A 14,213-nucleotide genomic window follows, 5' to 3' on the forward strand; every position below is an offset into this window, starting at 1 on the left:
GGACCAGGGCCTGGACACTCTATACCCTCACTCTAGCCTGGCCACCTAGGAATGTTCCACCAGGCTCAGAAGGGCAGGGCTGGCCTCATGTTGGGTCCCAGACTCTGGGAGGGGACGCAGCTAGGTCTGGAGGACTAAGGTATGTCTTCCCTGTGCCAGTGCAGCAACGCTCCTGCCCTACGGTGAAACCTGCCAGGGCTGCAGGCTCAGGGCACGGTACTTAGACCCTAAGTTCTACCTGGTCTCGAGGGGTGTCTACTTGAGTCCAGCAGAATGTCATTACTGTGTCTGACTGCATCAATCTAGACTGAATCTGGGGCCCCAAAACATCAAAGTCAGTGTGGGGAGCTTTTCCCATATCAGAGGGGCACCTGCAGAGGCATGGGGGCTCACATGGATGTACCTCATGTAAAAGTCCCCTGCCCAACACACTTGGAAGTACAGACACATCCAATCACACTGGCACACAGACACTCAGAAATGCACATGTGTGCAGCCACACCCTGTGGCTAAGAAACTCACAGCATGGGGCAGCAAACACAAACTCGTGCTGTCCTCTCCAAACTCCATTGTGAAAAGCAAACACTTGTCAGCCCCTCAAGAGACTGGCTTTTTCAGAAACAGTTCCTGTTCCTCAGAGAGGCCTCTGGAGCTAGAGGTGAGCTAGGGCAGGGGCCATGTAAAAAATTATGCCTGGAAGATCTTGTTTGAGAAGCCATTGTTCCCTGAAGCTCCTGGCACCTGCAAGGGCTCTACAAAGGAGCACAATGTCTATCTCAGAAGGGTAGTCTGGTCCACAGAGGGAGGTGAGGCTCTGTAGCTCAGAGGGAAGAGTCACTCAGCAAGGTGGTACTGGAGTCAGAATTTGAACTCAGGGCCCTCACCCACCCCAGCTGATCTCTGCAGCCTGGGGGTTAAACACAGCTTTGAAAACCAGAACTGTTGCTGTCAGATGGGATCTTACCACGAAGGAATGCTCTGCAATCTTGTTGGCTGGACATGATGCGCACACATGTGTCATTCTCTTTGCTCACAGGGGGCTATGAGGCAGAGGTCCCTGGCTGGGCAGACCTTGTTGACTGTTTTGGATCCTGCTCTGGATCGCAGGACTGTGCCATTTGGCTGGAATCTGCCTAGGTGGACTGTGGTGCAGGCCTGTGAAGGTCTTCCTCCCACTCAGATCTTTCACTGTGGCCAGAGGAAAGGGATCTAGGAGGAGAAGGGAAGGCTGATGTTGGAATGGGCCCCAGGGTGGGCACAGCCAGCCCAGAGCCTTCTTGGGATTAGAGGCAGGGTGGGGAGCCTGGGTGTAGGAGCTCGATCCAGTGTCTCCCAGGCCCCGCCCTGGCCACTCCAGGCCAGGAAGTCGAAATTGTGCCCAGAGGCTCCTCAGAGGAAGGGGGCAGCCTCATTGGGCAGACTAGCCAGGGAAGGCTGGAGGGTGCTCAAGGAGGCAGGCGGATGCGCTGCCAATTCTTGGAAGGACTTATTAACGAAAACCGCTGAGCCTGACCACCTGGAGGAAAGGCTCACCGTTCCCATGTGTGATAAGGGCCAGGAGATTCCACAGGTCAGGTAGTTCCCCCGCCTCCCTGGCGTTTTGTGGTCACCATTAATCATTTCCTCTAACTGTGTATATAAGAGCTCTTTTGCCAGTGAGCCCAGTGCTCAGAGAGAAAGGCTAAAGTCCTCAGGAGGATGTGGCTGCAGAACCTGCTTTTCCTGGGCACTGTGGTCTGCAGCATCTCTGCACCCACCAGTTCACCCAGCTCTGTCACTCGGCCCTGGCAACACGTGGATGCCATCAAGGAGGCCCTGAGCCTTCTGAACAACAGTAGTGAAATAACTGCTGTGATGGTGAGTGAGGAAGGGAGTGAGGTCCGTGCCTGAGCCATCTCACTGGCCTGGAGTGGCCCTGTCAGTTTGATAACACGGTATTTTCCTTTTCTACAGAATGAAGCAGTAGAAGTCGTCTCTGAAATGTTTGACCCTGAGGTAAGATACTCCTCTCTGACACACCTTCCCAGAGGCCTCTACCTTGGGGGGTGGCTCCATTTTAAATGGACTCTCACAGAGTCCACTTTCTCTCCAGTCACCTGGCTGCCAGAAGGAGGGGTGTTCAGGTGGCCACGGGCCTTGCCCCTGTGGCAGACATGTAAACTCTTTTGTTAGCTGAGCAGCCACGGACAGACCTAGCATTCCAGGGGGTGGGAGTCACCAGGGGACGGGTAAGTAAGCAGGAGTTACTTTGAGACCAAGCCCTGTGGAGACAAGAGTGCTGACTACAGAGAGGTGCAGAGGTATTTCAGGGTCAAGCCCTGTTCACATAGCAGGTCTGGGGGATGTCCCATCCTGCTCCTTACTGCCCGAATGGTTGGGGGATAGCAACCTCCTTCCCTGGGGACTGGGACCGTCTTGAGATGCCAGGGAATGTGGCTGTGCTAGCTGAGGGTGGCCTGAGCTGAATGGTGCAGATTTATGTTTACATGAACAGAGCAGTATGTATGACTAGACCCGGCATCACCCTGTTCCCCTCCCACACCCTACTCTTGGGGGACAGGGCTGAGAACAGGAAAGAGTGACAGGGAGGTTGTCATGTGCCCACCAGAGGGCACTTGGCCACTTCTCACCAAGGAATGGACGTTTCCCACAGGAGCCGAAATGCCTGCAGACTCACCTAAAGCTGTACGAGCAGGGCCTACGGGGCAGCCTCATCAGCCTCAAGCAGACTCTGAGAATGATGGCCAACCATTACAAGCAGCACTGTCCCCTTACTCCGGTGAGTGCCCATGTCAGGGTCCCAAGCTGGAATGTCTTGGCCTAGAAGGGCTGAGGACTGGGTAAAAGGAGAGGCCTTTCACTGTAGCTGTTCAGGACCCTAAAGGGTTTTTGTGTCAACAGATTTATAATGATTAGCCCCTTCAGAGGGTCAGCAGCCCTGACTATTTTTATCTCTTGGAGTTAAAGCCATGGAGCTGTGAGCCTACATACTCCCTAGTGGTAGTAGGCTTATGCTCTTATTATCATTAATGAGCTCAGTGGTGAGGCAAACCCAAGGAAACTCAGGGCCTGCCTAAGGTCCAGGGTACATTCCTGGGCCCAAGTGCTACCTCCCAACAGGACTTTTCCCTGGCCCCTTGTGAGGTGCCTAAATTGCATGGGAGTTAGGAGGGGGTCATATCCGGATTGGACAAAGGCCCCAAACAGTCCTTTCCTGTGAGGAGTGAGGTCTGTGGACTTGAATCCTGCTCCTTCTGGGTCGCTGGAGCTGGCCTCTGAGGAAAGAGGCAATTTGTCAGGTGCCTGTCCCGGGCTGTGACTGGAGGAGTTGTGCACCCTTTGAGTGACATATGGTGGCAACCTGTCACCTGACCCAGGTCAGCAGGTGGGCCCAGAATGGGTTCTAACAGGCTGTGCAGAAACACACTGGTGCTTCCCTCACATTACCCATTCATACCTGGACCCAAAGTTTTCTTTTTCTTTTTCTTTTTTTTAAGGAAATGCCCTGTGAAACCCAGACTATCACCTTCAAAAATTTCAAAGAGAATCTGAAGGAGTTTCTGTCTAACATCCCCTTTGAGTGCTGGAAACCAGTCTAGAAGTGAGGCAGGCCAGTCCAGCCAGGAGCCAGCCCTGAGAGTGCACCTCGAGAATCACTGCCCTCAAACCTACGGATTGCTGAAACTCAGGATCTTCACTTTGGAGGGACCATAGTGTGGGGCCTGGCCATGGAGGGTGGGTGGGGCCAGACTTGTGCTGGGACACGCTGCCCCTGATATGGGTTTGGTATGGGGAGCGGGCAATGTTTTACATTGGCAGGGATCAGTAATATTTATTTATATATTTACGTATTTTAATATTTATTTATTTATTTATTTAAGATCATACTCTATATTTATTCAACATGTTTTACAACAATAATAAATTATTAAAAGTCTCTTCTTATTTGTGCCATTTCCAGTTTATTTTCAAGCTTGAGTGAATGCTGACAGTGAGGATGGGAGGAGCTGCAAGGTTGGGGGTGGTGCCTGAGGGGCGGTACTGTCGGAGCAGAGGGGAGGTGAGACTTGGCCTGGGTGCTACATTCTGCGCACCTAGACGTGCTTCCCTGGATGCTCAAGGGTCCCACTGCAAAGAGAGGTTTTCAGGTTCACTTGGAAGTCCAAGGAACCTAGTCAGTGGGCACTGTGCTCCAGAAAAAGGGCCTTATACTTCCTGAGAAGGCTTGGGGGTTCCTGGGGCTTGGCTGGCCACTGGTTGAACAGGCCTGCCCTTGAGCGAGGCAAAACACCTATGCCCCTCAGAGGCCTGGACCCTGTGACCACACCCTGATCCTCATACTCAGGGTTTCAACCACTCCTAATTTGAACCAGGAGATAGACTAGCTGTTCAAGAAAAAAAAAAAAAGACAAAAAACAAACAAAAATAACCACAGGGGTCAGAGCTCAGCATATTTACCAAACTTTCCCCCAAATGGGTGATCTTAATCTCTGAGAGTCAGAATGTAAATTCAGAATTTGTTAGTACATGGTTCTGGTGTGGCATTTTTCTGAGCTGGCTTTTGTTTTTAGATGAAGTTTTGCATCTAATCAGGTGCGCTTCCCTAAAATCCAAGGCCTTCAGGCCAAGAAAGAGCAGTGCTTTTCTCTTCCCTTTGCCAGCCCGGTTGAAGGCCATGTTCCTGAACCCATTCCCTTGTGTCCCTCCTGTGGACAATGAGGAAGTGTGTGGGTCTTCAAGTGTCAGGTAAACAGCAAGGCCACCCTTCTCTTTGACAGGTGGGCCTGAGGAAGCTGGCTTGGTGCAGCTGTTCCCCCTGAGTGGCTCTCTCTCTCCACCCCACCTACTCTCTCTGCTCTAGCCTGCACCTGCAGACAGCACCAGTCCTGGCCAAAGACCTGTCCCAACAGGCAGGCAGAGAAGGGTCATGATTCTAGATGTGATTACAAATAAAAATTCTTAGACCAAGCCTGATTCTCAGCAATAACAAGAATCCATGAAGTGTGCTGTGGTCATAGAAAATGCATGAAAAGCATATCTTGCCCACTGATAAGGTACTCTCTGTCTTCCACGTAAGCCAGTGATGACTGATAAGAGATTTAGCATTTCCTTAGACTCACATATATAGGTACCCCTCTCCACATAAATGTGGAGCCAAGCCCAGGGCTCAGATCGGCTTGGAGCTATCCTCAGGTCATACCATGTACCTGTATGTGTTCCTGGCTTGTGCACTCTGGGGATCAGAAAACCATTCTGCCTCGATGAAGACAGCCAGCGCATCTGCTCATGACAATCACACAGCAGTCTGTGCTGAAATTCAGAAAGAACTTTCGGCTGACAACATTGTCTACAACGTAAGTCTGGGTCTTCATCAAACATTACTTTGCTCTTAGTGGCCCTTTGTGTTTCTGACCAGCTTCTCCTGCTTCCAGGGTTCCTTCAAAAGGCCCCAGAACACCAGTGAGGTAAGGTGCAGTCTCCCCATGGACCTTCTGACCACATCTGAAAGGGATCATCACCCCAGTCAGCACCCAGGGCAGAGATAAGAAAAAAAGATGTCAGAGTGAGAAATCTGGGGAGAAAGCGGAGTTTGAGTTTGGAGCTGACAGCTCAGCCAACAGATGAGCGAGTGGCCAGTTTTTAGGCTTTTTTAGGCTCCCTGATCACCACCCTAGATCAGTCCTGGGCCTGGGGACAGACCAGACACTCACTGCACAGCTTACAGCACCCACCAGTGTCCTGTGGGACAATCAGGGTAGGGCCTGATTCTGAGTTCAGGGCTCCTAGCCAGGGTGACCAGGGATGGATGAGAATGGTGGTCAACTTGTGGTCTGATGTACACCACCATCATCCCAGTGCCCCCAACCCTGTTTCAGGAGCCCTGCTACGGGGAGTTTACAAAGGTCTTCATCTCTACCCTGAAGGAACTTACGAAATACAACGAGCATGACCATCATATAAGAAAGGTTTATAAGGACATGAAAGAACTCACCAGAATCTGCCCAAAGCTGGAAGTAAGTTGCTATTTGCTCTTAGGGGAACCTCATGCCACCACAGTCAGGGGGCCCAATGGGACAAAGGACTTCTTATGGCCCCCACTTGTCACATGTGAGGCCTCAGGTATAATTTTCTGATCCAAAGGAAGTGCACTCACTGACAGGGGCTAGGGCTTAGGAGAGTGGGGATTTAGGGGTTGTTTCAGAAGTTTCTGTTATGCCCTCTGCCAAGTCCCTATGCTCAGGGGTCAGTGTGGAGCAGGTCTGAGACAGGTCAGAGCAGGGCTGGTTAGGAAGGGCTGCTCAGCCAACCTTGGTTCAGTGGCCAGTCCCAGGGAGCTCTGGTTTGCCCTGCTCCTGGGATTCCTTCAGGGCTGATGAGTCCCACTGGGAGCCTACTATGTGGGGATGTGCAGTGGTTTAGGAGGGGCATGTTCTTGGGAAATGACCAAGGTATTCCTCTATGTTCAGCCCCCTGTTTACACATCCCCTTTGTGCTCTAACCCTACTTGTCCTGGGCAACCATGGGACCTGCCCACACTTTGCTGCTCTCTCCCCAAGGCTATATGGTCCTCAGACCCTGTGCTCCAGACAGCCTCGAGTGCCCCCTTTAAGGGCCTGCCCAAAGTATCTCCCAGGGATGGAGGGTTTACAGGACCCTTGTGGCTAGTAGAACAGAGTTTATTTTTATTTTTTTCTGCTAAAAAGATGACTTAAATATGTATTTCTTATTTAGCCAACAGAATCACCCAAGAACTGTACTACTGAGAAAAGTAATTTCTCACAGTTCAAGGAAGCCTTGCAGAGTGTTGTCATATCCATAGAAGGATGGAAATCCTGTAAAAGGGTCAAGAGCAGCCTGTGAGAATCCATCTTTTCAGTGAAGTCCGGTTAGAGACACAAGAAATGGAACTGGAGGAGCCTCAGGAACAATTTATAGCCAGGGTGGGGTGGGAGTTTGCTGGCCCTGGACTGGATGATGAGAATGTGGGTGGGTAATAAGGATGGGGGTGTGCCTGAGGAAATTATTTCTGTAAATGATGCAACAGTACCTGCTATTTCAATAAAGTTGGGGTATATAAATGCTGGTGAGTGAGAGTTGTGATAGAGTTTAGTCTCCCTGGGCCCTTGGTAAACTGGAAGGGGCAGAGGGCTGGGGTTGATGGTTCCATAGCCAGGACTCCTGACCTGGACAGTCAGGAGTCTCTCAGGAGGGGGGCCCAGGAGGGTGAGTGGGAGCCCCATCTCATCTGCTCTTCTGCTATCCCTCCAGTGCCAGTGGACACAGAGTAGGACACAATGATGCACATCAATGTCTGTGCATCTTATTACTAGCCCTCTTCTCCCTGTGCTCTTCAGAACTCGAATCAGTTCCTTTCAAAGATCCCTCCATCCCCAGCCTCACTCAGCACCCAAGCACTCCTGGATCTGAGGGCCAAGACTCAAGGCTCAAGGCCTTTCCCTCTGTGGTGTCTACTACTACTCCTGGGCGGGGGCGGGGGGGGGTGTCTAAGTCTAATTCATCATCTCCCCTTGCCTGCTTTCTTGCTGAGACTGGTATAACCAGAGAAGGGTCAGACCTGGTAAATGGCTCAGGGGCATGGGGCTTTGAGCCTACTCACAGAGGACTGGGCACAGTAGGGAACCTGGACCAGGTGGGTGGTCCACAGGGAGTAGGGATATCTCCAACCCCTAGCTTCTTTGAGACCATCAAATAGCTATCTGACTTCAAAGTAAAGTCCCTCACAACACCCTTCAGTGTCCCCTTGGTATAACAGCCCACTCCCCAACTGATGTTACCCCCAATCCCCCAGCACATGGGGTCATGCCTGTAGTGAATTCACAAGTTACTCTGGTCCTGAAGTGATGCCAGACTGAGGTACTGAGCTCTGATCCCCTTATCTTCAATTCTAACCCTAACCCTGATTTGAAGAGTTTACTGGAGGTGACAGCCTCCTACAATCCAAACCTTCCAGACCATGAGCTCCTTCACCAAACCAGGAAAGATAAAGATGTAGTGCTCTGGAATACCATTAGGTATCAAGCTGCAACCACAATGTGGCCCAAGCCAGACCTTTAGGGAGTGTGCAACATCTACCTTCTGATAGGGCTTGCCTAGCTGTGAAGCTTTGGATTGTGCCTGCAGCCAGAGCACAGACCTTCCATAGCTCTGCCTACCCCTATCCCTTGCTCCAGGCTTCACAGACCACTCCCTGCTCATCTCTACCTTGATAGGCCACATCAGGCCAGATCAGCAAGTGTGACTGAGCAAAGTTGCCAAATTATCTCAGAACATGGAGGATAGCCCTGTGACTCAGTTCTGGGTATCAAGGCTGATAGGCCCAGGGGCCAAAGATAATTAAGATAAAGCCCAGAGGAAGCCCATGGTGCACTCCCCACAGACTGTGAGCTCTACATCTAATTCATCATCTCTCCTTGCCTGCCACATTACATGGGTGCTCAGGGTTCCTAAGGTTACTCCTCTGTAATGAGCACCAGAGCCTGCAGGATGCATGGCAGGACGGGGTTGTGAAGACACACTGATGACAAGACCTACCACTTCACTGCTTCAGCCTCCTCTTAGTCTAAGGCATCTAATAGTGGAGGTCTGGGGGTTAGTGTGTACACCTTTGTCATCCCCTTGCTGTGTTCAGGACATTAGGGTGTACACAGGCCTGGCCTGTCACTAACTCGCTGTGTGACGTTGAACAGGCACCTCAGTTTCTCAGCCACAGTCCATACAGGCAGGGTGGGCTCTAGCCCCAAAGGCCAGACCATAGCCAAAGTTCAGGGTCTTTGTCAAGCTTGGGGCCTCAGAGCATGTGGCTCAGCTCTAGGGAAACTAAGGTTGATCAAGAGGCTCTGGTGCCTCCTCTAGGAAACAGGAAATTTGGTAAGGACACAGGTAGGAGGGCAGCTATTCAACAAGAAATAATTGTCCCCATTCCCCTGCCACCCTTAAACCTTGATCACCAAATGCCATCCATGAAGAGATCCTGCAGTGAGGGCCACTTGGGTTTTCTTTTTTTTTCTTTTTAATGTTTATTTATTTTTGAGAGAGAGAGACAGAGTACAAGGAGAGGAGGGGCAAAGAGACAGGGAGACACTGAATCTGAAGCAGGCTCCAGGTTCTGGGCTCCTAGCTGTCAGCACAGAGCCTGATGCAGGGCCTGAACCCATGAACCATGAGATCGTGACCTGAGTCAAAGTAGAACGCTTAACCGACTGAGCCATCCAGGTGCTCCGAGCCACTTGGGTTTTCTATGTGCCCTAGTTTCCCCTCCAGTTAGGCTCATATCTAGATAGTGGTAATGGTTCCTGTTGGAACCAGGTGGGAGGGCCATGTGGGTACTGCTCTGGAGACCCAGGCAGGCCTGAGCCCACAGCTCTCTGGGAGCCTACTGGCTCTACTGCCTCAGAATCTATAGAGAGGCTGGTACACTGGAAGGCCGGAGCTCTGGGTTGGACACCTGGGCACAAGAGGTTTGGCCTGACCCCCAAATGGCTGGGATGGCCCTATGCACTCTCTTTCCCTAGGATACCAGGCAAAAGGTTCATATTATATCCCTCCAAAGAAGATAACCATGGAAAGATATGGGTCAGGCCTATTCTGACCCTGAAGAAACACTCTTGGCTTTGCTAGGCCTACCTCTAGACCAGGAGGAAAGGCAGGGCTGGGTAGCCTGAGAACACAGGCTCATCCAAACATCAAGGCTTACCAGGACAATTGAACAGTCCCTTTCCCTTCATTTCACAGGGGCCTCCCTAGGGACCACCTCAACTCTTTATCACCCTCTGCCTCTTAGAGCCCTCCTTCTCCCTCAGAAGTCAGTAGTACTGAGGTTAGAACCAGGAATCTAAGACATGCGCTAATGTGGCTGTGCAGCCTTCTCATACATGCGAGGCCTCAAGAACTGGAACAGCCCTGTTGGCAGCCACATGGTGGTCTCTATCACAGGCCACAGTGTGGCTACATTCTTTGACTCAGCATTCACATTTTGGGAGAGCACACAGAAGGAGCGAAGCTTTATCCACAGAAAAAGCCAATTGTTCAGTCCATGAAATAAAGTAAGGGACATGAAGTTAACATGGCAACATGACAAGGCACCTGTGAAAGGTCCAGAATGGCATCGATGCTGGGATAATGCCAAGTAGGCCAAGGGCTAGAAAGGAATTGGGATGATGACCTGGGTGGTGGGATGGCAGGTATATTTTCTCCTTGGTTTTCTACCCTGTAATGACTGTAAACGTGGCTGTGGCTGGATCTGAGGAGAGACACTGAATGCCAAGATCAGTGGGCATCATGTGGTTCCCTTGTTTACAGAAAATTTGCACCTTCAGTGTCTCCAGGTAAATGGAGTTCTTGGTGGCAGTTTGCATCAAATGATTCCCCAAGTCGGTGGTTCAACCAAGACGCCGGTGATTAGCTTAAAAAGGGGGGGGTCTTCTCCCCTCAAAGTCCAGAGGGCTGTCTGCTCTTTCTGAGATAGCATAGACAGCAAAAGAGGCCTGGCTACTCTTCCTTGGCAGGCAGGATAGCTCTCACTACAGGCCTGGAGGTTGAAAGGTACTACTCAGGCATCCTCAATTAACCTCACAACTATCCCGTGCATGGAGTGAAGGGTGGGGGCTACACATCTGGCCTGCATCACACAGACCCAAGTAGGCAGAACTGGCCCTGGAAACTGGGACCTGAGCCCTTATCCCTCTTGTATCTTGGTTGCCTGCACATATGCATGCTTAGGAATTCAGGGTTTATATAAATGAGAGTGGAGGGCAGGGGGTACATGCACCAGGCACATATTGTGCCAACCTGGCCTTCTGAGTAAGTTGCTATTTGTGTTGAAGGCACATGGCTGAATCCAGCAGCTCCTGTCATGGACCCTCCCACACTATTACAGGGGCTTCGCAAAAAAGAAAGCTGGCATTTGTGTCTCTCCTAGGCCTCAATCTCCTTAAAACTGTAAAGTAGGGTTGTGGCAGGGACAGAGAGGCACCAGCCCCAGACCAACCTGCTATGACATAGGAAGGCCTACTGCCCTGATGCTTACGGCAAGGCCAGGAAAACCTGTTTCTGCTGAGAGTGCCCTGATGCTGGGCACTCTCTGAGGACAGGGGAGGCCAGAATGCTCATGGCATCCAGGTCTATAGGGCAGGTCAGAGCAGGGCCAGCTCCAAGAAGGGAGCTGGGGATGGGGAGGAGCCATCTCACCTTCTGTTAGTGCTAGAAGCACCCTGCCCCCAAGGCCCAGACAGGCCTGGGACTTCTTCAGGACCACACAGGAGGTAAGCTGGACTGAATCCTCAGGCCTGGTTCGCAGAAGCCCCTTTTCTGGACCCTCAGAAGGGCTGATGCCCTCAGAAATGGCTGACCAATTTCCCTCCTGTGAGGAGACCCTGAGCTATGGCTGCCAGGAAAGATGCAGCTTCACAAGTTATTTTTCACTGTGGTTTGAGATAACAGCAGTGAAATAGTTTCATGTTGCTGCCACTGATGTTATCTCTGGCCCAGACCTGCTCTTTCAACCTGAGAGATGATTAATTAAAAACCTTTCTCCCTTTTCTTTTTCTCAACTTCAAGGGAAGATCAGCACAAACTCCCCAGGTTCTGCCCTCAAACATACTTCCTGGCCCTCACCCAAGGGGAAGATCCGCATTTCTTCAAGATCCTGCAGTTCTTCTGGAGGCAGATAAAAGCTTCTTAAAGAAAATTATTTTGAGTTTTAATTGAGTTGTACATTAAGCACACGAATCCTTAAGTGTACATTTCAGTGACTTTTTGTGTATGTCTCTACCAATACAACCAGCACCCGAGAGCTCTAAGATTCAGAGCATTTCTAGCACTCCTAAAGGCTGCCTCTGCTTTCTCCCTCTTAGTTACTATCTGCTGTCCTAAGTGTCCAGACTCTATCACCATAAATTCATCTTTCCCTTCTTAAACTTCATTTAAATGGAATCAGACTGCGCTCTCTTTTATGTTTGACATTTCTTGTTCAATATTATATCTGTGCAATCCTTTCTGTTTTTTGATGGAGCTGTAGTCTATTTTGTTTCTGTGTGGTAGTCCATCATGTCCCACCACGTATTTCCCCATTTCACTGCTGATGGATATTTTCGCTGTTTCCGTTTTTTGGCTAACATTAATAAGGTTGCTACAAATATTCCTGTATTCCTTTCTTGGTGAGTATTTTGTATGCATTTCTGCTGGAAATGCTGGGAATGGTGTGGAATTACTGGGTCATCGGGTATACATATTTTAGTTTTAGTAGTTACTGTCAAATATTTTTCCATGGAAAAGTCTTTTTTAAGCAATATTGTTGGTTTTCCTACCTCTTGTAGACTGTGTGTCCATCAGACTCTGGATCTTTCCTCTCCTTTCACATAATCTGAAACTGCTTCCCAAAGTCCTCATCATTACTGGAAATTCTTCTCTACATTGTTCATTCTTGCCCAGTTGTCAACATTCTGACAAGCCAATTGTTGGGAAACAAAACCAAATCTGATTAAGCCTCAGATGGTGCTCACAGGGCCGTTGGACCTGCCCTTGGGGAGCTTGGCTTGGGTAGACTGCAGGGAAGTAGGCACACTGATAACAGCAGAAATTAGCAAGTTTACACTTTCCACTTCCCCATGCTACTACGGCTGTGTAGGGGCTCCGTCAACTTCTAGCATCTCATTTTGGGAGCAGTTAGCTCAAAAAGGGCCCAGTCTGACATGCATGTGGATGGTGTCTTGCCAGTGCATTCTGCAGTGCAGCCCTTGTCCATAAGTCTCTTGCCCCATAGGCTCTAGGAGGCCCCAAGGAAACTATGAGGTGCTATCATCCTAGGGGAGAGACAAGGCTGAGGGGCTTAGCCCCAGGTAGTGTCCCGGGCTCCTCTCAGGGTCACCATCCCCTAGTCAACCCCCCATCATATCCTGGTACTTTCACTTTCCTGGTCCCTTAAAGAAATCTACCTACTTCACCAGCCTGTAGCCCTGCCCCAGCCTAGCCCACCTGTCCCACACAGACTGCCACCTCAGATGGCCCAGAGACATTAGTCTCTACACAGACCTCTCCTGCTTCTCTCTCCATGGCAGCTAGATGGATTTATATACTCATGAATCTATTCAACAAATATTTATTGAGTGCCTATGAAGTATCAGGAATTGTGCCAGGCTCTGCAGGGAACCCAACCCTTGAGATGTTTACATTTTAGGGAATTAGTCTGGCTGTGTCCCATATGGGCTGCCTGTTGGCTCAGGGTGAATATCAAGCTGTATGATCTGGCCTAAGACCTAGCCATGACACTCTGGCCCTCATGATCCTTAAACATACCTTCAGCTTCTGCTCATAGCCCTGTCCCCTCATGGCAATCCTAGGTCCCAGGAACAGAAACCAGTCACAGTTCTCCTACCATACCCTCGCCTCTATGCCTGGAATGTATCCCAGCCAAGTGCCTGACATCTGTTAAGTGTCTGACATCCATCCCCTCAGGAGACTCAACCAGTGTCCAGTAGGAATGGACACTTCCTCTATTGGGGCATACTCTTCCTCAATACTCACTCTGAGGCTTGCCTGCCCACCTTCTGGGTCTTAGGGGACACTACCATCTGCTTCTCAGGGAATATGGGGTCTCTTCTCTGAACTACTTCTCTACCCCTCAGGTCTGAGGAGGACCCTTCACTATATGGGTGCCAGCAGTGGCTACATTTCAGGGTCTGATGAAAATGAGTCTTTTCTCACCTGCAAGCAAAAGAAATGCACATAGATTTTATGGAAATCAAGATGAAAAGGCATTATGAATTTTCAAAGTTTAGGAAATGCTCTGTGGGAGCAGATCAGCACTAGGCTATAAGGTACTCTTGTATAGCAAGGGATGCTGTTATCATTACCTTTATCAACAACAGCATCTGAGAGGTGAGCCAAGAGGATAGGGGCCAGGGGACCTGGGAACCCAATACCAGCACAACTGCCTGCTCCCTTTCCCACTTAACGGATTTGGGTACTATCTTAAAGGAAATAGAAGGGAGGGAAGCCCAGCTCTCTGGCATTGTGTCACATTTCCTCCTGCCCAGAGCCTGGGGCAGCCCCAAGCTTTCCTGGTGGAAGCCCTGGCTCCTACCCAGGCTTCTTCTGCCAGCAGGTCTGGATAAGGGTGGGGTCATTTCATGTACTGGGAGGGGAACCCAAAGAATCAGCAGCTGCTGCTAGAGCCATAGTTTCCAGTCAGAAAC

At 50.4% G+C, this 14,213-nt stretch overlaps 1 protein-coding gene across 1 annotated transcript; it reads left to right on the forward strand.

Moving 5' to 3' along the window:
* Positions 1-1,578: 1,578 nt before the first annotated feature.
* Positions 1,579-3,940, forward strand: CSF2 (colony stimulating factor 2). Its single transcript, XM_049648833.1, has 4 exons — positions 1,579-1,857; positions 1,954-1,995; positions 2,654-2,779; positions 3,498-3,940. Exons 1-4 carry the CDS (start codon positions 1,699-1,701, stop codon positions 3,597-3,599), a joined length of 429 nt encoding a protein of 142 aa, XP_049504790.1. The 5' UTR covers positions 1,579-1,698; the 3' UTR covers positions 3,600-3,940.
* Positions 3,941-14,213: the final 10,273 nt, after the last annotated feature.

The sequence above is a fragment of the Panthera uncia genome (genome assembly GCF_023721935.1).
Source record: "Panthera uncia isolate 11264 chromosome A1 unlocalized genomic scaffold, Puncia_PCG_1.0 HiC_scaffold_17, whole genome shotgun sequence".
NCBI classification, from domain to species: Eukaryota; Metazoa; Chordata; class Mammalia; order Carnivora; family Felidae; genus Panthera; species Panthera uncia.